Genomic DNA, 23,307 nt, shown 5'->3' with positions numbered 1-23,307 from the left:
CTCCCACTTTTATATCAGACTCAGGAGGAAATAGAACTGTCCAAAATGAATTTCCTTTAATAAGTAAGACAAATGAACATCTTTCATACCTCAAATCAACATTTCAGTAACAGATGTTTACAGATTCATAATCTGATAGTTCATATTGGACTGGAAACCTTTTAAATGGTATTATGCTAGTATGAGCTAGAAAACAATAAAGTAGTTTGTTGTTGTTGTTTACTGTTTATAGGCTATGCAGCAACTGCCTTCCATTGGGCTTCTTTAGACCCCTACAAGTGGCTTTTCTACTTGATATTTTTAGATCCTTCTGCCATCAATGGAGAATTGGAAAGCAAAAAGTAGCTAGCCACTGTTGCTGTTACTCTCAATTCGTTCTCTGAAACTGTTGTCTAGTGCTTGTAATGACCAGGAGTGGACCAAATGTAAGATGGGCCAAATAAGATGTTATTATCTGAAAATACTTAGAATTGGATGGGAAGAAATGACCAAGCTTCTCAGATGTGGCTGGGTTTTGAAAGTTTAGTTTTGGTAGCTCTCATAGGGCCAACACAAAACACAAGTGCACTTCTATATGGGTGCCCTGAGGGGGGAGAAAATCACTGTGGAAATAACTTGAAGAAAAGAAAGCAATTTGTTGACAACTGAAACAAACACCAAGTTTTCAGGAAGTATCAAGATTCATAATCCTTAGATAGACTGAAAAGAGATCTCAAAAAAAGAATTAGCTACAATAAGACAAATCTAAAGGAATGTTTAGTAAATTCAAATAAATTATATTAAATTATTACTTATGACATTGGATGTGGTTTTAAAATATTTTTCTGATATTTTCATGTGAATACAATTATTTTTAAAAGCAACTCCCTAGTTTATTTCTCATTGACAGACTTAACCAAGGTGTGATTGTGAATAAAACAATGTTAACAGATGACAAATTGCTAATCTGTAATTTATAAACTGACTTACAAAAAATATGCTCATGAAGCTGGGCACCGGTAGCTCACACCTGTAATCCTAGCTACTCAGGAGGCTGAGATCTGAGGATCACAGTTCAAAGCCAGCCTGGGCAGGAAAGTCTGTGAGACTCTTATCTCCAATAAACCACTAGAAAACCGGAAGTGGCGCTGTGGCTCAAGCAATAGAGCGCATGCCTTGAGCTGAAGAGCTAAGGGATAGCACCCAGGCCCAGAGTTCAAGCCCCACAACCAACAAAAACAAACAAAAAATATGCCTCATGGAGTGTGGTAAGAACACGTTAATCATGGTGCCAGGAGGTTGGTGCAGAAGCCCTTACCATCCTTACAGCTAGTATTAGTATGCCATGTGCCAGAGCACACATTATACAAAATGTTTTATGGGTTTTTTTGGGGGGGTCCAGTTGTGGGGCCTGAACTCTGGGTCTGGGAGCTGTCCCTCAGCTCTTCAGCTCAAGGCTAGCGCTCTACCACTTGAGCCACAGTGCCACTTCCAGTTTCTTTCTTTTTTGCTTATGTGGTGCTGAGGAATCGAACCCAGGGCCTCATGCATGCAAGGCAAGCGCTCTACCACTGAGCCACCTTCCCAGCCCCACAAAATGTTTTTGTTGGGAAAACTACTGGGATCTGCAAGGTGTAGGGATTTCCACCAGCCATCCAGCAATCATGTGCAGTTGAATCTGACAATCTGGGTTCCATTAGTTTGCTTAAGCAGCTTGCAGAACTCAAGAGAAACACTTGTATTTATTAGTTTACTATAAAAGGCACTGCCAAGAATGCAAAGGCAGAGGTGCATAGAGTGTGTATGGCCAAAAGGATGTGGAAAACTGTCTGGTATACCACCCTCCAAGAACCTCACATTTGCTCATCCACAAGTTCTCCAAAGCCTGAACATTTGCAGTTCATGAAGGCTTCAGTACATGACCTTGGCCATTGATGATCATCTCTCTCATCTCATCAGGGCTTGTAGAGTAGATCTGAAAATATTTACCTTTTGAGTTCTGCTTTGCTCTTTCTGGTGCTTCAGTCCCCAAGTGGTGGCCAGCCACCCTTTAACTCATTAACATACAAAAGACGCTCATTTCACAAGGATGATAGAATTTTCATATCAAATACTAAGAGCAAATGTATATTTGCCAGTATCACACTTAAATAGTTTCATTTAATATCTATTTTCAAGTACATACCATTTCACTTGGCAGGTGAACACACTGAGATTCAAAATCAAATGGGCTGGGGATATAGCTCAATGTGTGCTTGCCTACCATGTGCCTAAACCCTGGGTTTGATCCCTAGACTGTAAAATAGTTTTGCCATTGGGAACATGGTTGCTGAGCCACAAGGCTGAAATGGGAAGCCAGGTCTTCAGAGCTCATGGATTTAACTACTACATGATGCTGTTCCACACACCTTGTTCTGTGCAACAACAGTAGGGTAGGAGAGAGATACAACACCAAAATGAAACCCAGCAGTGGGCTGGGAATGTGGCTTAGAGATAGAGATGCTTGCCTAGCAATTCCTCATTTCCACATAAACAGAAAAAAATGGAAGTGGCACTGCGGTTCAAGGTAGAGTGCTAGTCTTGAGCAAAAGCACCTCAGGGACAGTGCCAAGGCCCTGAGTTCAAGGGCCCAGGACTGGCAAAAAAATTTTTTTTAAAATAGCAGTACTTACCCCTTCATATAGAAGTCCTGCCTTAGCTACAAAGGATAATTCCAAGACCCCCAGTGATGCCTGAAGCCTAGGTAGTACTGGACTACAGTCAAGAACTCTCACCTTACAAATAAAAGCAAAATGAGGGTTAGTTAATACATGCACCTGATCTAATAAGGCAATGTAGTAACAAGGGTAGCACGCAATGGGACATGCTACTTAGATAGGCACACTATCTAAAAGTTGAAATGTTTATTTCAAGAACCTTCCACTTTTATTTCTGGACCACAGTTAGCTAGAGTATAACTGAAAACTTGCAGAAACTGAAAACTACTCTAGATGAGGAAGGGTTGTCACACATTTAGTTCACCCTTGATTGCTTTTCAAGTGCTGACAGCGAAAATCTGCAGGACAGCTTCCTTCTTAGGCAGCAAGCTGAGTGTAGGAATGGCATCTCTCCACTAGGTGGCTCCTGCATACTATAGAACGGATGCTATCAGCTAAAGAGTTAACAAAGTCGAGCTGTCTCTTAATAATGCTAACCTACTTCTTTCTTGTTAAAATTTGTACCTTATTTCAAATGGCATACGAATAACCTTTCCTGTGCCATACTGGGGCTTGAATTCAAGGTATCAAGCTCACACTCAACTTTGTTGCTCATGGCTGGCACTCTACCACTTGAGCTACACTTTTACTTCCAGCTTTTTGCAGGTTAAGTAGAACAGGAATCTGTCTGTCTGGGTTGGCTTTGAACCACAACCCCTTATCTCATCCTTCTAAGGATTGAAGGCATGAGCCGCTGGTGTCTGGATTTATTTTTTATTCTTAAGACAAAACTAAACACTACTGTACATTTAGGACTACACTACATCCAGGGTCCAAGGACACAAGTTTCTTTACCAGCCACTTACTTTACCTGGTTCTGAAGCCTAGAGATCCCCCACCCACGTGGTTTCTCTTTTTTTACTTTGAGATAAGATCTCCTGTATCCTAGGCTAGCCCAAACTCACAATCCTCCTATCTCAACTTCGAGAGCTTTGGGATTAGAGTATGTGTGCTCAGCTCTATCCAAACTATCCAAGAACCAATCAGAATTCAACTTTAATCTTTTGGGAATTGTTTTACTTACTTTGATAAAATCTAGGAAAATGAAATACAAGCTTATCTGTAGATTAATATACATGTAAGTACATGTTTAAATTAAAAGGGTAAATAAAAATACAACAGCCAATCTTGATTTTTTTTTTTGGGGGGGGGGGTCCAGTCATGGGGCCTGAACTCTGGGCCTGGGCGCTGTCCCTCAGCTCTTCAGCTCAAGGCTAGTGCTCTACCACTTGAGCCACAGTGCCACTTCTGGCTTTTTTCTTTTTGCTTAGGTGGTGCTAAGGAGTCAAACCCGGGGCCTCACACATGCAAGGCAAGCGCTCTACCACTGAGCCACCTTCTCAGCCCCAATCTTGATTTTTTTTAAAGAGCCATTCAACTGCCACCAGAGGCACCAGTGCGTATGTTTGTCAGCAGGCTGACCATTGTACAACCTGGCATGGGCATTCATGTGCATGGCCACGTAGTTCTTCAGCAAGCCAACAAGTTTCATTCAAGTCGACAATCTTCTCAGTCCTTATCTTGTTTATCTGGTGATGTAGGGTTCCTAGGAAGGCTTAGCAAGGCATCAATTTTCTTCGCATCTTCCTCAGCTCCATTTTCCTGTAAGCTACTTTCAATTTCCTCAGGGAGGAGTTCAGTAATTTGCAGACTGGTTTTCCTATAATCAACGAATAAAAGGGACAACAAAAATAGTGTTTGCCTCGCTCTTCTGCTTTGACATGACAATCATGACCAACACTACTACTCCTCTCTCCTAACCTGTTCCACTCCCAGCTGGCCAGGTGTCAGTCCTACAGTACTCGAAGCCCCAATCTAGGACACGGTGCCCCCAGTTCCTACCAAGCTGACATACCTGTGCTGCGGTTAAGTTGTAAGATGCTGTGCTGTCCTCTCACCCTGGGAACCTAGAGGATGGAGCACCTGCCTGCTGCAGTATAAACACTCTACAGACCCAACCTAGGAAGCAGGCAGTGTAGCACAACTCGGGAGATACGGATTTGTAAAGATTAGAACTCCTCTCCAGACAATAGATTAGTTTTCCTAGCAAGTGTTACTATCTTCAAGTGATAATCAGGTCTTTCCCAACTTTCTCCTTAACCTTATGCCCATTTCTTCCATGCCCCTATCACCACTTTTCTGTACTTCCCACCAATGTAGGCAGTTATTAAACTGTTCATAAATATTTTATTAAAGTTACTATGAAACTCTTTGTAATATTTTCAGCCAAAGCAGCAGATAATCCCTTATGCATTTTCTAAACTTTTCTTAGAAATTCCAGACATATACAAACGCATACTTACACGGGAGTTCTACCTCAACACTATTTTCTGTTCCAAACCATTCTTTCATTATTCTGATTCAAATTATTGCTTTTACTCATTCTTAAGGTTTTTCCAGCTGTACATCAATGACAAATTCCAGTTTTCTCACTTCCTTTTAAATTTTAGTAGTATTGTCTTTATTTTCCAGATGTTAATTCTAATATAGCATCCTAGAGCAGAGTCAAATAACCAATATACTTAGCTTTCCTTTCTAACCTTTTTCTCAAAGCTTTCTTTGCTAAGAACTCTCTGTGACACCAGGGAACTAAACCAGCTAGTCTCTCATGTACTTGACTCTCCACAGCAGCACAATGAGAGCCTTGGGTGCTTCATCAGAACCTAGGTAACTGCATGCTTATGCTCCTGAGTGTTAGGAGACAAAGGTGTGAAACAACTGGACAATGTGGTAAATTCTGCTCCTTGGAAAAGCTGAAAGTCCGAGTAGTTGAAGGTAAGGAGAATGTGTTAGGTCACAGAAATAATTCAAAGTCTACCTGGGACTAAGCTCAGTTTTCATTTTCACTGGCTCTAAAATCAATATTCTTTTCCTACACCTTGAAGTCCTTGGACAGCAGATCTACAGATGTAGGAATTTCCACGTGTGTGTGTGTGTGTGTGTGTGTGTGTGTGTGTGTGTGTGTGTGTGTGTGTGTGTGTGTGATGCAAACAAAACTTTCAAGTCAAATCACTTATCATTAATCCACTGCCTCATCAACAGCCTCCCCACCATGTCCTCTCTAGCCCATGGAGGCTAAGTGTGAAGAACATTTGTCCAACCAGTAGGTAACAGCCTGTTACACTGACCTTCCACAGAGCCTGCACAAAGCCTTCCATCATTCTGACTGCCCAGCTGCCAGGAAAGAGAGATTGCCTACTCCAGAGAGACATTAGATGCAACAGGCAAATCTTTTCATTAGTGACACTTTGTCTTGTCTAGAGCAGGAAGTAATTTTTGGATGTGGGGATGTTCCATGTCATTAGACATGAGGATAACACCCACTCAACTGGCCCAGTGCATCTCACTCCTGACCTGCATTTCCTTCAAATATCTCCCATGTAATCAAGAAAAGAAAAATTGCAGCTGGGCACTGGTGGCTCATGCCTGTAATCCTAGCTACTGAGGGGGCTGAGATCTGAGGATCATGTTCAAAGCCAGCCCAGGCAGACTCATATCTCCAATAAACCACTAGAAAACCAGAAGTGGTGGTATGGCTCAAGTGGTAGAGCGCTCACCTTGAGCTGAAGAGTGCAGCACAGCATCCATGCCCAGAGTTCAAGCCCCATGACCAACCAAAAACAAAACAAAACAAAACAAAAGAAAAATTGCCCTAATGAAATTTACATTCTGGGGGCTGGGAAGGTGGCTCAGTGGTAGAGCACTTGCCTTGCATGCATGAGGCCCTGGGTTCGATTCCTCAGCACCACATAAGCAGAAAAAGCTAGAAATGGTGCTGTGGCTCAAGTGGTAGAGCACTAGCCTTGAGCTGAAGAGCTGAGGGACAGTGCCCAGGCCGAGTTCAGGCACCATGACTGGCAAAAAAACAAAAAAAAACAAAAATGAAATTTACATTCTGGGCTGGAGTTATGAGCAAAGTTGTAGAGCAAGCTTGAGACGCTGAGTTCAAATACATATAAAAACCCCATATATACCCCTACACCCCCCTAGTACTAGAATTTGAACACAGAGCTTCCTGCTTACAAGGCAGCAGCTCTACCACTTGAGCCATGTCCCTATCCCTTTTGTTTTACTTATTTTTCACATAGAACCTTGCCTGGGACAGACCTCAGACTGATCCTCCCACTTATACTATCTCATAGGTGGTATTACAGATGCCAACTACCATATCCAGTTTATTTGTTGAAATGGGAATCTCACTAAATGTTTGCTAGTGCTGGCCTCAAATGGAAATCCTCCAGATCTCTGTCTCCCAAGGAGATGGGATTTCAAGTATGAGCCATGTAACATTTTAAGTACCTAAAGTTAGATCTACCTCAGATTAAAAAGAAAATTACTGAGTTTTTTCCTCCTTTCTTAAATAGACAAAGAATACAAAGGGTGTAAGATGAAGAACTCAGTAAAAACAAGTTATTTGAGCTGAATGGGAGTTTAGAGCCATTGTTAACAGACTTTGCAACCAGGACTCAGAGACTATGGTCTCTACATGTTCCTTACCACTCTTTCAGTTTCAGTTCATGGAGGGTCTTCCAGTCCTCCTCTTTTTTCTCCTGGATGGTCTTGCCAGCATATTTCTGGAGTGACATGAGCAGGATTCCAACTGGCGTGCTAAGGGGAGAGCAGAGAGAAAAATTAAGGTAGACATGAGCCCATATGCTTTATGAATTTCTCTGCTAGGCAACACCATAGAGCCACATGCTGTCAGATATAGGAGGAATTGACAACTTAGTGTCTTCATCAAACAAAGACAAGTAAGTATTTTTGTTGTTGTTGTTGTTCTGGTCCTGGAGCTTGAACCCAGGGCTTATGTGCTGTCCCTGAGCTTTTGGGCACAAGGCTAGCACTCTACCACTTGAGCCATAGCTCCACTTCTAGCATTTTATGGCAGTTATTTAGAGTCTCATGGACTTTCCTGCCAAGGCTGGCTTCAATCTGTGATCCTTAGTCTCAACCTCCTGAGTAGCTAGGATTATAGGCATAAGCTATTAATGCCTGACGAATACTGAGCTACTTCTTTCTTGGTTTGAACAACAAAGAAAAATAATCATTAGAGATGGACATGGTAGCACAAGACTATAAGCTCCACCAAAAAAACAGACTTGGCCTGTAACAGCTATTGCCAATGAAGACGAGATCTTGCTAGGCACTGGTGGCTCACACCTACAATCCTAGATACCCAGTGGTATCTACGATACCAAGTAGCTGGTATCTGAGATCTGAGACCATGGTTCAAAGTCAACCCAGGCAGACAAATCTATAAACCTTTATCTCCAATTAATAAGGGGGGGGAAAAAAGGCTAAACGACGCATGGTTCATGTCATAGAGTGCCAACTGTGGCTGATAAAGCCAAATGAGAGTGCAATGTTCTAAGTTCAAGCCCAATACCAGGAAAAAAGGAAAAAGACTATAGAGATTTTTATGTGGATGTGCCTGTATTGGGGTCTGAACTCAGAGTTTTGGTGCTGTCCCTTAGGGCTTTTTTCCCCTCAAAGTGGCACTTAAACAACACTTCCACTTCTGCTTTTTTTTTTTTTTTTTTGGTGTTTAGTGTTTAATTGGCTTCAAACTGTGATCTTCACATTTCAAGACTCCAGAGTAGTTAGAATTGCAGGTGTGAGCTACCAGAGCCTGAAGGCTACATGATCTTTCATTGGCCCTCAGGATCAGATTTAGGGTGTTTTTGGTAAATGAAGGGCATTTTTAATTCAAGGCACCAATAAAATTGTAGCAATTTAGAGTCAAAACATGTTAATGCTTACCCCAACAAGGCTCCAATTATACCACCAGCCACCAGACCTCGCATGCCTAAGTTTATTCTGAAAAGACTTCCTGTGACAGCTATTTAACAAGGGGGGAAAAAAAGGTGATATTGAATCATCTTTAAATATATCAGAATCCCATTTAATTTTTTTTTATTCAGTAATAAGAACACAGACATACATCTAGATGAGCTTCCAGAACCTTATTAATACAGCACTACAGCCTAGATTTCCTCAACCTAAAAGGCTCTTGCAGGAGTTTCCGATCTAATGCTATAGATTCCAAAGGAGAAATGTCCCTTAAAAAATTTTTCAGGGGCTGGGAAGGTGGCTCAGTTGGTAGAGTGTTTGCCTTGCATACATGAGGCCCTGTGTTAGATTCCTCAGCACCACAGAAGCAGAAAAAGCCAGAAGTGGTGCTAGGTGTAAAGTGGTAGACTGCTTGCCTTGAGCTGAAGAGCTGAGGGATAGCGCCCAAGCCCAGCATTCAGGCCTAGTGACTAACCAAAAAAAAAAAAAAATTTCACTGGGAGAGAACAAAGGAGATGGGATGACATTGTCCAAAAAGAAAAAAAAAATGTACTCTTTACCTGACATATGTAACAATAAAAAAAAAAATGTATCTTGAAGTAGTTGTACAAAGAGGAATGTCATTTAACAAAGTAGTTCATGAATCAATGTATCTTGATCAATGTCACCAATTTCAGATATATCTCGTTTATAAAAAAATAAGTATCAGTCTGTCCAGTAGGTCCACAGGACCCATTCTGCTTCATTTTTGCCCATTAGCCCTATAAGTTTACAAAAAGTCCCAGCACGAAAGTCTTTTCTGTTTTTTTTTTTTGTTGTTTTTTTTTTTTACTTCTTCAAGAGTTTTCTTAAAATTAACAAAATCCTTCCCTAGGCAGGGCAGAAAAAGATTCCTCCTGGGCTGGGAAGGTGGCTCAGTGGTAGAGTGCTTGTCTTGCATGTATGAGGCCCTAGGTTCGATTCCTCAGCACCACATAAAAAAAAAGATAAAAAGCCAAAGTGGTGCTGTGGCTCAAGTGGCAGAGCGCTAGCCTTGAGCTGAAGAGCTGAGGGACAGCGCCCAGGCCCAGAGTTCAGAGGCCCCACGACCAGACCCCAAAAAAAAAAAAAAAAAAGATTCCTCCCAGTCTCACCCTCTCTGCCACCAGCACCTGGCAGGCAGTGCCTACAATGCCATCTGGTGGCCAGGGTGAGCAGTTCCCTTCCACCCTCCCTCCTGGGAGTGTGGATCCATTACGTCCATTTACTTTTCCCTCTCACTGTGCACACTGAAATAAATGCTACCTCAAGGAGCAAGTGATACTTTTCTTATGAGGTGCTGAGAATTGAACCCAGAGCTTTGCACATGTTGGAAAAATGCTTTACAACCAAGTTCTATCCCCAACACAAAATTTTTAAAGAATAAACATTTGAAATCATAGTTTTATTTCATCACCAGGAGCCAGTGGCTCACATCTGTAATCCTAGCTACTCGGGGTCTGAGATCTGAGGATGGAGGTTCAAAGCCAGCCCTGGCAGGAAAGTCCATGAGACTCTTATCTCCAATTAACCACCAGAAAACCGGAAGTGGTGCTGTGGCTCAAGTGGTAGAGCACTTGCCTTGAGCTGAAGAGCTGAGGACAGCACCCAGGCCGAGTTCAAGCCCCATGACCAACAAAATAAAAAAGAAAATAAAAAAAAAAGAACAAAAACCATCTGTAGTTTGATTGTTTAGAGATAGTAAAATGTTGCTCATTTGTTTCAGTCTTCCAAAGGCTGTTTTTAATTTTTGGGGGGAGGGGGACGGGGACAGGTGGAAGAATGGAGCAAGGGTCTGAATTCAAGGCCTTGTGCTTACCAGGCAGGCACTCTACCATTTGAGCCATAGCCCCAATCCCAAAATTGCTGATTTTTGTTTTGTTTTTTTTTCCAAGTGGAAGCCTTACTGTACACATTAAACTTCTGATTTTCTCCCAAAATATTAGATGCCCTATCACCAAAAGTAAAAATTCTGTACCAATAAAATCTCTTACATGATTCTATTGCATGAGATATACCACAAAGTGTCCAGTACAGGTTTTCTATATATAGAGGTTTTAAATAAAGGCATAATGATAATTCCTGTACACAAATCTTTATACTTTTGTTTCCAGAGCATCAACTCAAGAAATGGAGTTTCCAGCCAGTCACTGGTGGCTTACACCTGTAACTCTAGCTACTCAGGAGACTGAGATCTGAGTATCATGTTTTGAAGACAGCCCAGGCAAAGAAGTCTGTGAGACTCTTATCTCCAATTAACCACCAAAAAGCTGGAAGTGGAGCTAATTTTTATAATAGAGGAGGTGAGTTTGATCAGAATACATTGCATGTATATAGGGAAATGTCACAATGAAACAACACTTGTACAATTAAAGTATGCTAATAAAGTTAAAGGCAAGCATTTATTAAAATGCATTATGACTGAGGGGAGGGGGTAGGGAGTGGTAAGTGGGAGAAATGAGGGGGTAACAGTGTTTAAAAAGAAATGTACTCATTGCCTTACTTATGTAACTGTAACCCTTCTGTTCATCACCTTTACAATAAAATTGAAAAATAAAACTTAAAAATCACTGTGAAGCCGGGCACCAGTGGCTCACACCTGTAATCCTAGCTACTCAGGAGGCCGAGATCTGAGATCACAGTTCAAAGCCAGCCTGGGCAAGAAGGTCCGTAAGACTCTTATCTCTAATAAACCACCAGAAAAACTGAAATGGCACTGTGGCTCAAGTGGTAGAGCTAGCCTTGAGCTGAAGAGTTGAGGGACAGCGCCCAGGCGCAGAGTTCAAGCCCCATGACCAAAAAAGTGTCTTACCTCCTGCAATGACAAAATGATTCAGAGCATTTTTATTTTGGTACACACTGAGTCCTGTGGTCACTGTGCTGGGAAGAAGGGAGGAAAAGTAAAACAAAATTCAAAGCATATCCCATTTACCTTTGACTGCTGTTTTCACTAAAATGGAAAGTCAAAGAGCCTCTACTTTAGTCCCCAGTCCTGGTATAGGTCCCTCAAAGTATCCTATTCTGCTGATATAGAAGGTAGACCTTCTGTTGAAAAATGAATTAAGGAACATTCAAGTTTCTGGGATGAATATTCACTTAGAAGGGTTCTGCAGCATTTTCTTTTATAGAAACCATGCATCTAAACCAAGTGTGGTGTTGCATGCCTATACCCCAGTACTCTAGGAGGCAGGAACAATGCAAGTTGTAGGTAAATCCTGCTCAAAAAAAAGCAAAATAAAGCCATATAAAACCCTTTATCTACTTTTATCCCAGTTGGGGTGCAGCAGCACGCTTGGACAATTGTACCAACTTCCTAGACATAGGTAACCCAAAAGATCTTGAGGAAAAAAAGGCATCTGAATCCCTTTCATGTGAGTGCTCCATTCGGAAGTGCTTACTTGAACACAGTCACAAACATCGCAGTTCTCCAACTCCAGCGCCAGCCGTACCGAATGAAACCTCGCGTGGCAGCACGATGTGCGCTTTGCTAAAAATAATGAAAACACTGTGAGGTTCCAAGACTTCTGGGTGCTTTTCCTATTCTGAAACTGTAATGGAACAATGTCAGCTATGAACTCAGTCCATGTATCTAAGCAGAGATCTGGAAATATCAAACTTTACGCAGACTCAAGCAAGTCTTAGACATCCACGATAACATGGAGGGAAAGGGAACCAAAACAGGCTAGAGTTGCTCTGGTAATGCAATCATTCCCCTGAAGATGATTCAGCAGCCACCCTGACAGTGAGGAAAGGGAAAGGGTGCTTAGAGAAACCTCATCTAGACCAATTTAATTAGCAAAAGCAATGACAACAGAATGAAGTAAGAAACTATAACTGACACAAACTATACATGCAATCATGCATTACATAACCAACACATGAAGGTGATCTCATGAGATTATACTGCAGTGTCTTTGTAAATGTCCTGTTCATGTAAGTGCCTCTATGATGTCCACACATGGCATTTCTCAAAATGATCAGTTGCTGACACATAAATAAATGTGGGGGTAGGAGGGTACTTCCTTAGAGCAGAACACCAAGCACAGGCATAGAGTTAGAAAATGCCCATTTCGGGCTGGGAAGGTGGCTCAGTGGTAGAGCGCTTGCCTTGCACACTTGAGGCCCTGGGTTCAATTCCTCAGCACCACATAAGCAGAAAAAAAAAAAGCTGGAAGTGGCGCTGTGATTCAAGTGGTAGAGCGCTAGCCTTGAGCTGAAGAGCTGAGGGACAGCGCCCAGGCCCAGAGTTCAGGCCCCACGACCAGACCCCCCCAAAAAAGAAAGAAAATGCCCATTTCGCAACCACCACTGTAACTACTATCTTAATGCTAAAACTAGAAAGTAGGGATTTGATGAGAAAATGGAGTATTTCTAAAATCTCAAAGGATATAACAAGTACCCATAAAATATTTATTATTTCAAAGGTAAAAATAGTAAATTTTACAATGGACAAGCCTGGCAGGTGCCACCTTAACCAGCTAAATATCAAAAGCAAAAAGGCAAACAGCTGGGTGCTGGTAGCTCATACCTGTAATCCTAGTTACTCAGGAGACTGAGATCATAAGCTTTCGGTTTTAAGTCAGCTGGGCAGGAAAGTCCAGTGAGGCTCTTATCTCCAGTTAACTAGCAAAAAGCTGGAAGTGGGGCTAAGAAGGTAGCTCAGTGGTAGAGTGCTTGCCTTGCATGCATGAGGCCCTAGGTTCAATTCCTTAGCACCACATAAGCAGAAAAAGCCGAAGTGGCACTGTGGCTCAAGTGGTAGAGTGCTAGTCTTGAGCTGAAGAGCTGAGGGACAGTGCCCAGGCCCAGAGTTCAGGCCCCACAACCAACAAAAAAAAGAAAAAAACGAAAAAAAGAAAGAAAGAAAAAGCTGGAAGCAGAACTGTGGCTTGAGTAGAAAAGCTCAGGGACAGAACCTAGGCCAAGGAACTGGTACCCCCCCTCCCCCCCCCTCCCGGACTCCTCACAAATAAAAGAGCAAACAGATATCATGTGCTTCTGAGAGTATTCAGAGACCACATCAATTCTAGGTGTATGTGCCCACTCACAGGCTGAATCTTATCATGAGAAATGATCAAACAAATCTAAGCTGAGGGACATTCAACAAAGTACATAGCCCAAAACACTGCCAAGTTCAAGATAACCTGTTCCACAGTCAAGGAGACTAAAGAGGCATGGGAGACAAATTTAATGTTAGACCTTAGGCCAGGAAAAAAAGATGATTTTGTAAATGGTAAGAACCAGGAAACTTCAGTCTGTAGGTAACAGTCCTGGTTCCAGTGTTAACTTTCTGATTTTGATCATTATAACTGTGGTTATGAAAGAGAATGACCTGGTACTTAAACAGACTCTATATATCTGTAACTTCCTCTCAAACAGTTCAGGAGGAAAGTAACAGTATTCACTACACAGAGAAGCAAACACTGTACAAGGTTAAACCATTGTGCAAGTGAAAGGTACATAGGAAATCTCTGTACTATTTGTGAAATTTTTCTTTAAATCTGGCTTTCCAAATAGAAACTTAAAAAAAAAATGCTCTCAGCTTTAATTCCTCAGGTATATAAAAGAACTGACACAAAGATCTGATGAGTGTTAATAATCTAGAATATGAAATTGTAAAAGTTTTATGGCACATTTTCTTTTTTTTTTTTTTTTGGTCCGGTTGTGGGGCCTGAACTCTGGGCCTGAGCATGTCCCTCAGCTCTTCAGCTCAAGGCTAGTGCCCTACCACTTGAGCCACAGCACCACTTCCGGCTTTTTTCTTTTTGCTTATGTGATGCTGAGGCATCGAACCTAGGGCCTCAGGCATGCAAGGCAAGCACTCTACCACTGAGCCACCTTCCCAGCCCCTTATGGCACATTTTCTTACATATGCAGAATCTAGATCTAAAATGCATCTGGACATGATAAACTATACAGGACTCAAGGCACTCACACATAATGGACAAGGATACACTTAGGGGAGAAACACAAAAGCACACTGTCTATGTGCCTCTGATCATATAAAATAGCATCTATGGACATGAACTCTAGGAAATGGAAACAGGTTTTTTTCTTTTTTTTCTTCTTGTTTTTCCCTTGCTTGCTCTTTATCTGTCTTTGGAAGGGTAAGGAGGGGAACAGAAAAGGTGGGACAACAGTGAACAAAAGCAGCTGTGGCACTCACTAGATACTATGTTGAAAATGAGCTATACAACTTGTAGGTGGGGATGGGGAAGAAAAACTGAGAGGGAAGTGATAAACTGTCCACAAAGAAATGTATTCATTACTTCACATGTAGCTGTAACCCCTCTGTACATCACCTTTACAACACAATTCTTAAAAATTCATTAAAAAGACACTCATCTAAAAAAAAAGTTGTTTTAGGGATGGAGGCATAACTCAGGCAGTGAAGAGCCTCTCTAGCAAGTGTGAGGGCCTGAGTTCAAACCCTAGTTCCACCACAAATAAAGAATTATTGTTTTAGGGCTGGGAAGGTGGCTCAGTGGTAGAGTGCTTGCCTTGCATACATGAGGCCCTGGGTTTGATCCTCAGCCCCACATAAGCAGAAAAAGCCAGAAGTGGCACTGTGGCTTAAATGGTAGGGCGCTAGCCTTGAGTTGAAGAGCTGAGGGACAGTGCCCAGGCCCAGTGTTCAGGCCCCACGACCAACCAAAAAAAAAAAAAAAAGAATTATTGTTTTAGTATCAACTAGGCCCTGATGCTTCCAGAGGGGTTATGTGTTCAGAAAGAAAAGCCATAGTTGTGATCCCACACATGCTGGTTTCCAAGTTTAAATAGACAAGAATAGTGTAGGTTCTTTAGCCTTATTAAGAACAAACTTAAACAGTACTGGAGGGGTGGCTCAAGAGAGTGCCAGCTGTGAACAGAAAAAGCTGCTCAGCAAAAATGCAAGGCCTGGAGTTCGAGCCCAAGTCTGTACACATGTACAAAAGCATACACAGTTAATTTCTTTCCTCTGACATTAAATCTCTCTAAGCCATGATCTAACAAAAAGAATTAGAATAAAGTGAATTGCTCAGTTAGTGTGCATCTAAGTACTATTTGACCACAGAACTTACCACAGCGTCAAATCGGTTGTGATAAATTTCTGCTTCGCTCTGTTCAATGTAGCGTTTTTTGGCATAAATAAAAGCTGGTATTCCTCCATATGCCCAGCCAATGATGCCTGCTGAAAGTGCTGCTCTGTAGATATTGTCAAGTTCCTGTGAAATCCTCTGATGCTCACTAAAACATCAAAAAGACAGTGTTGCTGGCACATTGGGTAAAACACTACGTTCAGAATTATCCCAAGTGCTAATACAACATTTTTCATTGTAGACAGAATGGATTAACTCTTTTACTGAATTAAACAGTAGTTACAGTAAAAACAGCATGGGCATGGAGGCATAATTCTTTAATCCCAACACTCAGAGGTCAGAGGCAGGATTGTGAGCTCCAGACCAACCAGAGCTGCATATTGAGCCTCTATCCTTTTTTTATTTGAAAGGAAACAAAAATCTCAGACAAAACTATTCTGCTAGAAACTAGGATAGTGTTGATAGACTGATATTTACAATTTGTATTTTATCTTTTACAGTAACTAGGACCAAAAACATCTATTAAAAAACTTGTCTGGGGTTGGGAATGTGGCTCAGTGCTTGCCTAGCATGCATGAAGCCCTGGGTTCGATTCCTCAGTACCACATAAACAGAAAAAGCCAGAAGTGGAGCTGTGGTTCAAGCCTTGAGCAAAAAGGAGCTCAAGGACAGTACCCAGGCCCTGAGTTCAAGCCCCAGGACTGGCAAACAAACAAACAAAAAAAACCCCAAAAACTTGTCTCTAGCAAAACTCAGAAAACATGTGAAAGTAGAAAATGAGATGTGCATGCCTTGCCTCTTTAATTCTCTCAATAATGCTACAATACAACCAGAACTTATCTCCATATTATCAACATACAGATAGAAGTTCTACAAAGTTAGATGATTAGGCTATTAGGTAATCTTTCAAATAGCTAATGAATGGTAAACTTATTATTACTGTAATGGATTTAGACTTAAGCAACACTGGAGAAGGAGTCCTTGCTTTGCCACTCGTTACTAACCAATCCAAAGCTGGTCACAGTCCCTCTGGATTTTGTTTTCTTCATCCACAATATGGAAGTGGGCATGAAAGTTCTATTACCTTTCATGTTTCTTCCAGAGTTAGTAATAATGCTGATCAAAATAACCTCTTCTGTTATAAACCATATAGAATCTTTCACAAATATTCCAACTATTCAGAGACCTTGCAAATATATTGCCACATAAACAAAGACAACGGAACCCAAGTAAAATAATGAAATACAAGTTGCCCAGCTCCCTTGCTTAACTACCTCAGCAACATTATATTTTTGCGTATATATACATACGCATATACATGCACACACATTATATATATATAAAGCTCTACTTACTAAATTACCTCGTGAAAGGGCAAACTTTCACCAGTAATTGCTAAATGAGTTAATGAATGAACTTGAGTTTTAAATCAATTGAAATTAACTCAATTTAAAGGGCTCTGATTGATTCTAAAATACCCCTTTGTTTTAAAATCTAACTATTTTAGCAGGGTGTTGGTGGCTCATGCCTGTAGCCTGAGATCTGAAGATCGTGGTTCAAAGCCAGCCGGGGCACGAAAGTCCAAGAGACTCTAATCTCCAATAAACTACCAGAAAATCGGAAGTGGTAGAATGCTAGCCTTGAGCTGAGGAGCTGAGGGACAGCGCCCAGGCTGAGTTCAAGCCCCACGACTATAAATATATATACACACACATACATATACCCAACTAAAAATCACGAAAAAAAACCCCCAAAACTGGAGTGGGTTTCCGCAGACATGGGTCCCAGGGGCTTCTGCAGGACAGTAACGAGGCTGGCCCGAGACTTCCGAGAACTCTTGGACTCGGTCACCATCACACACCGACCACACTGCCAGGACCCAGGCTCAGGGACAACATCAGCGCGCCCGGAGCCGCCGCGAGCCTCCACCCGCGGGCCGGGCCGGCCCCCGCCCCCCGGCCCCGCCCCACTCCCGGCCTCGGCTCCGACCCGGCCCCACTACCGGCCCCGGCCCCGCCTCGGCTCCGACCCGGCCCCGCCCCGCCCCACTCCCGGCCCCGCCCCCGCCCCGCCCCCACTCCCGGCCCCGCCCCCGCCCCGCCCCCACTCCCGGCCCCGCCCCCACTCCCGGCCCCGCCCCCACTCCCGGCCCCGCCCCCACTCCCGGCCCCGGCCCCGCCCCCACTTCAGGCCCCGCCCCCACTTCAGGCCCCGCCCCCACTCCCGGCCCCGGCCCCGCCCCCCACTCCCGGCCCCGCCCCCACTCCCGGCCCCGGCCCCGGGAGACGCAGTTACTCTTTGGCAAACAGCTCCCGGAGGCGGCCCCAGCCGGTCTCCGCGTAGCGCGGCCCCGGCACGCCGTGGGGCACCTTCCACGTCTCCGCCAACACGCGGGAATCCGAGTCTGCGGACGCAGCTCCGGCGGCAAGCACGCGGGCAGGCACGCCCAGCGCCCCGCAGCGAGGCCTCCGAGGCGCCTCCATGTCCTCTCCGCCCTGAGCCTCAAGACCGCTCGGAGAGTGAGCGGGCGGGCGCAGGGGCGGCCCGAGCTAACCCTCGGCCAGGCCCGCCTTCGCGGCTCCGGACAACCTTGCCGGTACAGCCCGCGGACTCACGTGGGAGGGCTCAAAACACAGGAAGTCCCGTCCCCGCTAGGGCAGAGGCCAAGGGGCGGGACGACAGCGGGGCCGGCACAAAGAACCACTTCCGGTTAGGGTGGGCTGGAGGTAGCTGTGCCCGCTCCGCCCCCGGAAGTGAGTTGGCAGCGAGTGTGCACGCTGAGTGCGGTTTGGCCGAGTTTCCGGCGGGCGTCCTGGGAATTAAATGACGGGGGTGGGGGCGCCTGAGTGCGGCTCGCGCCGCTGGAGGCGAGCACGGGCCAGTCCCAGGGCAGCGCCGTGGTCTGGGCAGCTGGAGTAGGCCCGAGAAGCCTCGCGCAGCCCCCGGCGGCCGGGCCTGGGCCTTTGGGCACCTCGCAGGTTGGGTTCTTTGTGCGTAGCTCGTAAACCTTACTACTCCGGGAAGGAGAACTTCTATGAAGCCATCGGGAGCCCGAAGCACGTTTCCCGTGTCTCTAGCTGCTCACGTGGGTGCCTCAAGGTAGTGTGTGTGTGTTCAAATCCTTGCTTGCAAAGGAGTCTTCAGCCAGCTGGCGGCACCTTAGTTTACCCTCTGTTAGTCACCGTCGTTGACATTCCTTTCACCAACTAAAACGTCAAACTACTACACTCAGCCTGGTGCAGTGGCTCACTCCCGTGATCTCAGCTGTTCGGGAGGCTGAGAAGTGAGGATCTGAGCCAACTCAGGCAGAAAAGACTGAGAGATTGTTAACCTACAATTAACCAGCAAGAAAACAAAACAAACAAACCAGACGTGGGAACAAACGTAGCTCAAGCGTGTCACTCTGGAGCAAAAAAAGTGCCCACAACTCGAGTTCAAGCCTCAGTATGATAGATGATATTACTACAGTCTTTAGTAGTTATACAATAAAGAGAATCCTAGGATTTAACAACTAAAAATGCTATGAGAACTGATTGGCTAAAGTGACCAGCTGATTGGTGAGGGTCAGGACTTCTCTGGTGTCTGGGAGACTAGATCTAGCACCCTTCAAAGCACCTACAACACTGTGTCATACTCTTACTTGCAGATCTAAGTAGACTATGAAGTCAGAGGTTACGTATGTTCATCTCTACCTCTTGGGTCTGACATGAAGTAGGTTTTCAGTAAATTTTCCAGTCGGGAAAAAAATCAGAACCCCTAAATCCTTGCTCTACACTGCTCTTCACCTGCCCCATTTTTAGGGAGAAGTGAGCACCAAGATGAGGTTCCAAAGCTTGAAAGCCTGCTCAACCTCCATGTAGAGAAAGCCAGATGCTTGCAATAATAGTCCAGCATGCTCAAAGTCTTAGGTTTATTCACCAGCACTAAGACAAGGGAAACAGACACAAAAAAATCAAAATATTTAAAATAACCCTAGAATCATTCTGGGATGAGAAAGTATTTGGAGTGTGACTTGTTAGAGGCTGGACAGATCTGCTGTTAAGCCTTTTACATATATTTACCCCATCACATGTTCCCCACTTCCCCAAGCCCTCAGATCCTTCTTTCTTTTTTTTTAAAAAAAATTTTTATATCCTTTCTCCTTTTTCTGAGGGAATACTTCTCCCTCTTCTGTGCCCTGATCTTTTTGAAGTGTCTCAGAGCAACTGTCCCAAGTCAAAAGGTGTTAGGGGATATGACCTAACTATTCTGTAAATATACAGCTCTCATCCTTAGGAAATGAATGTGCCAGTAGAGTAACCACATCAAGGGAGGATTTCAGTAGTTACCACACTGCCTGGAACTACCACTTTACCCTCAGCTCTTGTCGCAGAACCTTGCTCATAGAACCTAATAGCTTCTTTCTCCAAAGTAAATTTATTCCCAGGGGCCAACAGGTTCCCTTTCACTGACAATTTTACCAACTATAGCCCCTACTGCATATATGACATTTGGTTATGTTATCAAAACTCCATTTCATCAACCTATTCCATAGGTTGAAAGAATGAATTTTTTTCTATATACAGATGTGACATACTTTGGTATTATTCATCCTCCATCATTCTCTTTCCCTTTCTTTCCCTTCATCTCCCCAAACAGTACCATAGTTACAACTAGATTGTATGTCTGTATGTATGTGTATCATGTGTCTATATGTAATGTGTATATATACATTATACACATACACATATAGTATTGTACATATAAATGTATATGTGTATATGTATGTGTAAATATATTCAACCAACATGATGATCTCCAACTCCATTCACTTTCCTGCAAATGACAAAATTTTGCTCTGCTTTAGAAAAAAATGACTCTGGAGACTGAGCTAGTATCAATATTAACAAAAGCCGGTAATAACAAATCAATAATAACAAAAACCTTGAAAAATGTGGGAAAACAAATTATTTTTAAAAAACATACAGTTTACATAGTTATAAACCATCCTTATTCCATCTACTCTGAAGTAAATACACACAGTATAAAATCTGAGTAACTTTTGTTGTATTTTAGAGACAAAGGTGGCTTCTTCAAAGAGCAAATGAGGTTTTACATTGATCAATTCTTATGGTCTTATCCAATTCCCTTGGAGCCAATGGCTGAGGAATCTACAAATAGGATCTAATTCAACCAAGTGTCTCCATCCACCTTCCCATCCATCTACCAGTTTGGGAAGAGGCATGCTGGGGCTTTAACCCAGAATCTCATTCATACTAGACAAACACTCTACACCACTGAGCTTCATATCCACCCCTGAATAGTTTTACTATTAATTCTGTGTGAGGCATTATGCTGGATAATGGAGTCATCAAGATGAGTAAAACCATGATTCCCACACATTAGTAAGCACACAGGATAAGAGAAATAGTCAAGTCATTAGAGTGTAATGTGATGTCCTATTAATACAGACAAGGGCAAAGTATTATGGTAACATAATTGCCAAGAATTAGAGAAATCAAAGTGGTAAAAGCAAAAGAGCCCATGAACAGCACCCAGGCCCCGAGTTCAAGCCCCATGACCAACCAAAAAAAAAAAAATTCAACAGCTTAGTTATCAAGGAAATACAACTCAATAACACCGAGACTTCCTCACCCCACTCATAATTGCTACCTTAAGAAAACAAAAATCCAAGAATTAGAGAAAGATTCAGGGATGAAGTTTGAGTTGCAACCTAAAATAAAATTGGGAAGAATCTTGGAGAAATGAAGCATTGGCTCCTAATTGGGAGGACATAATTACACCTAGTTGAGACTCACAGTAACACGGCAAAAACCACATGACACCTCAGAAATGTGCTGAGTATGACTATCATCTAAAATCACTCAAACAAAGTAACTTCAAATTTCTGCCTTATTTCCCCCCCACTTGGATATTGGGAATGGATCCCTGGGACACACATATGTTAGACAATTATCTACTGCTCAAGCTATGTCCCCCTTCCATATGCATTTTCTTTTTAATTTTGATTTCTCCCGCTTTGAGCTAGTCCTGGGGCTTGAACTCAGAGCCTAGGTGCTATCCCTGAGCTTCTTTGCCTCAAGGCTAGTACTCTACAACTTGAGCCACAGTGCCACTTCTGGCCTTTTCTGAGAAGTTTATTGAAGAAAAGAGTCTTATGGATTTTCCTGTCCAGGCTGGCTTTGAACCACGATCCTCAGATGTGAGCCTCCTAAGAAGCTAGGATTATAGGCATGAGCCACCAGCGCCCGGCTATAATTTTCACTTTTTAACTTTTATTTTGGGTGGTATTAGGGTTTACTAGGCTAAGCACTCTATCACTTTGGCCACTCAATCAATTTTTGTGTTGGTTATTTTCAAGCTAGGCCCTTGCTTTTCATGCTCACACTGTCCTGAACTGGGTTCCGTACATTTCTTCCTGGGATGATAGACACATGCCATTGCACCCAAACACTGGTTCAGATGAAGCTTCAAAAACTTTGATGCAGAGGCTTGGCCTCCAACAGTAATCCCTGAGCTCTGCCTTCCAAGTAGTTACCGTGACAGGTCTGACTCTATTTTGCTTTTGAGACAGTCTCATTTTGCCTTACGTGACCTCCAACTGCCTTCTGAGTGCCTGGGATTACAGGCTGTGCCATCATTCCCAACTATTTAACTCCTTTAAGAAGGCATTTAGGCATAAGATTTTGTGGAAGGGCCTTTGAAAGGCCAAATACATTTTTGACAAATGAAATAAAATCTCTGATTTCATTTGATTGAATCTCACATTTACTTATTTTAAAACTAATGAATACCAAAATTCCTAAGAGGCAAAAGAAGAGTTGGTTTCTGTATAGAAATTTGAATCTAAGGGACAAGAATAGATCGAAGTTAAAAGACTATACAGTTTTAATCTCAACATTTTTCTTCATTTTTGACTATGTTAAAGAGAGCACCGAGAGATTATTAAACTAGTATCCAAATATCTTTTCCAAAAGGACTCCAACTGTGATTTACTGGAACAAGTGTCTCCCATTTTACATCTCACAGGTATAAAAGCTGACTGTTCTAAAGTTACCAACTTAGGGCTGGGAAGTTGGCTCAGTGGTAGAGCGTTAGCCTTGAGCTGAAGAGCTGAGGGACAGCGCTCAGAGTTCAGGCCCCATGACCGGACCCAAAAAAAAAAAAAAAAAAAAAAAAAAAAAATATATATATATATATATATATATATATATATATATATAAAGTTACCAACTTACTATGTGTTTGCCTGTAGGTCTGTACAACATTGAGCTAGCGCTGCTGTTTTATTTCAGAAGGAAAATGATAAAGTATGTAAAGGGTGAAAAATAGCTGCTCTCCTAAGCCATTTCTTTAGAGTGAGGATGAATTCTAAATTTATTAAGAAGTTTTATCCACTTCCTTCCTTTCCCCTTTTCCTTTTTTCTTGTCCTTCACAGGGACAGTATAAGGAAAAGCATGAAGGCACAAAATAGGAGCTTGAAATCAGCTACAGTAATTACTAATGCAATTGGGTCCTTTCTATGTGGCATTATAGAAACCTCCTGAGTACCAAAGTTTATGCTTTTACAAAAGACAACTCCTACATCACTACATGGCACAGCCACTGCTTCTTTACACCTTTCAGGAAACAATCCCTAGGTATTTTTCACAAACCCCACAGGGTTTTCTATATTGAAATAAAG

At 42.8% G+C, this 23,307-nt stretch overlaps 1 protein-coding gene across 1 annotated transcript; it reads right to left on the bottom strand.

Moving 5' to 3' along the window:
* Positions 1-4,031: 4,031 nt before the first annotated feature.
* On the bottom strand, positions 4,032-18,241 carry Timmdc1 (translocase of inner mitochondrial membrane domain containing 1). Its single transcript, XM_042668867.1, has 7 exons — positions 17,918-18,241; positions 15,605-15,770; positions 11,942-12,030; positions 11,356-11,423; positions 8,496-8,574; positions 7,233-7,343; positions 4,032-4,395 (listed from the first exon to the last, which is right to left on the bottom strand). The coding sequence occupies exons 1-7, from the start codon at positions 18,103-18,105 to the stop codon at positions 4,245-4,247; spliced, it is 852 nt and encodes a 283-aa protein (XP_042524801.1). The 5' UTR covers positions 18,106-18,241; the 3' UTR covers positions 4,032-4,244.
* Positions 18,242-23,307: the final 5,066 nt, after the last annotated feature.

This window comes from Dipodomys spectabilis, unplaced genomic scaffold (assembly GCF_019054845.1).
Source record: "Dipodomys spectabilis isolate Male_0828 unplaced genomic scaffold, ASM1905484v1 ptg000017l, whole genome shotgun sequence".
Taxonomy (NCBI): domain Eukaryota; kingdom Metazoa; phylum Chordata; class Mammalia; order Rodentia; family Heteromyidae; genus Dipodomys; species Dipodomys spectabilis.
This window is presented reverse-complemented; position numbering and strand designations above follow the sequence as displayed.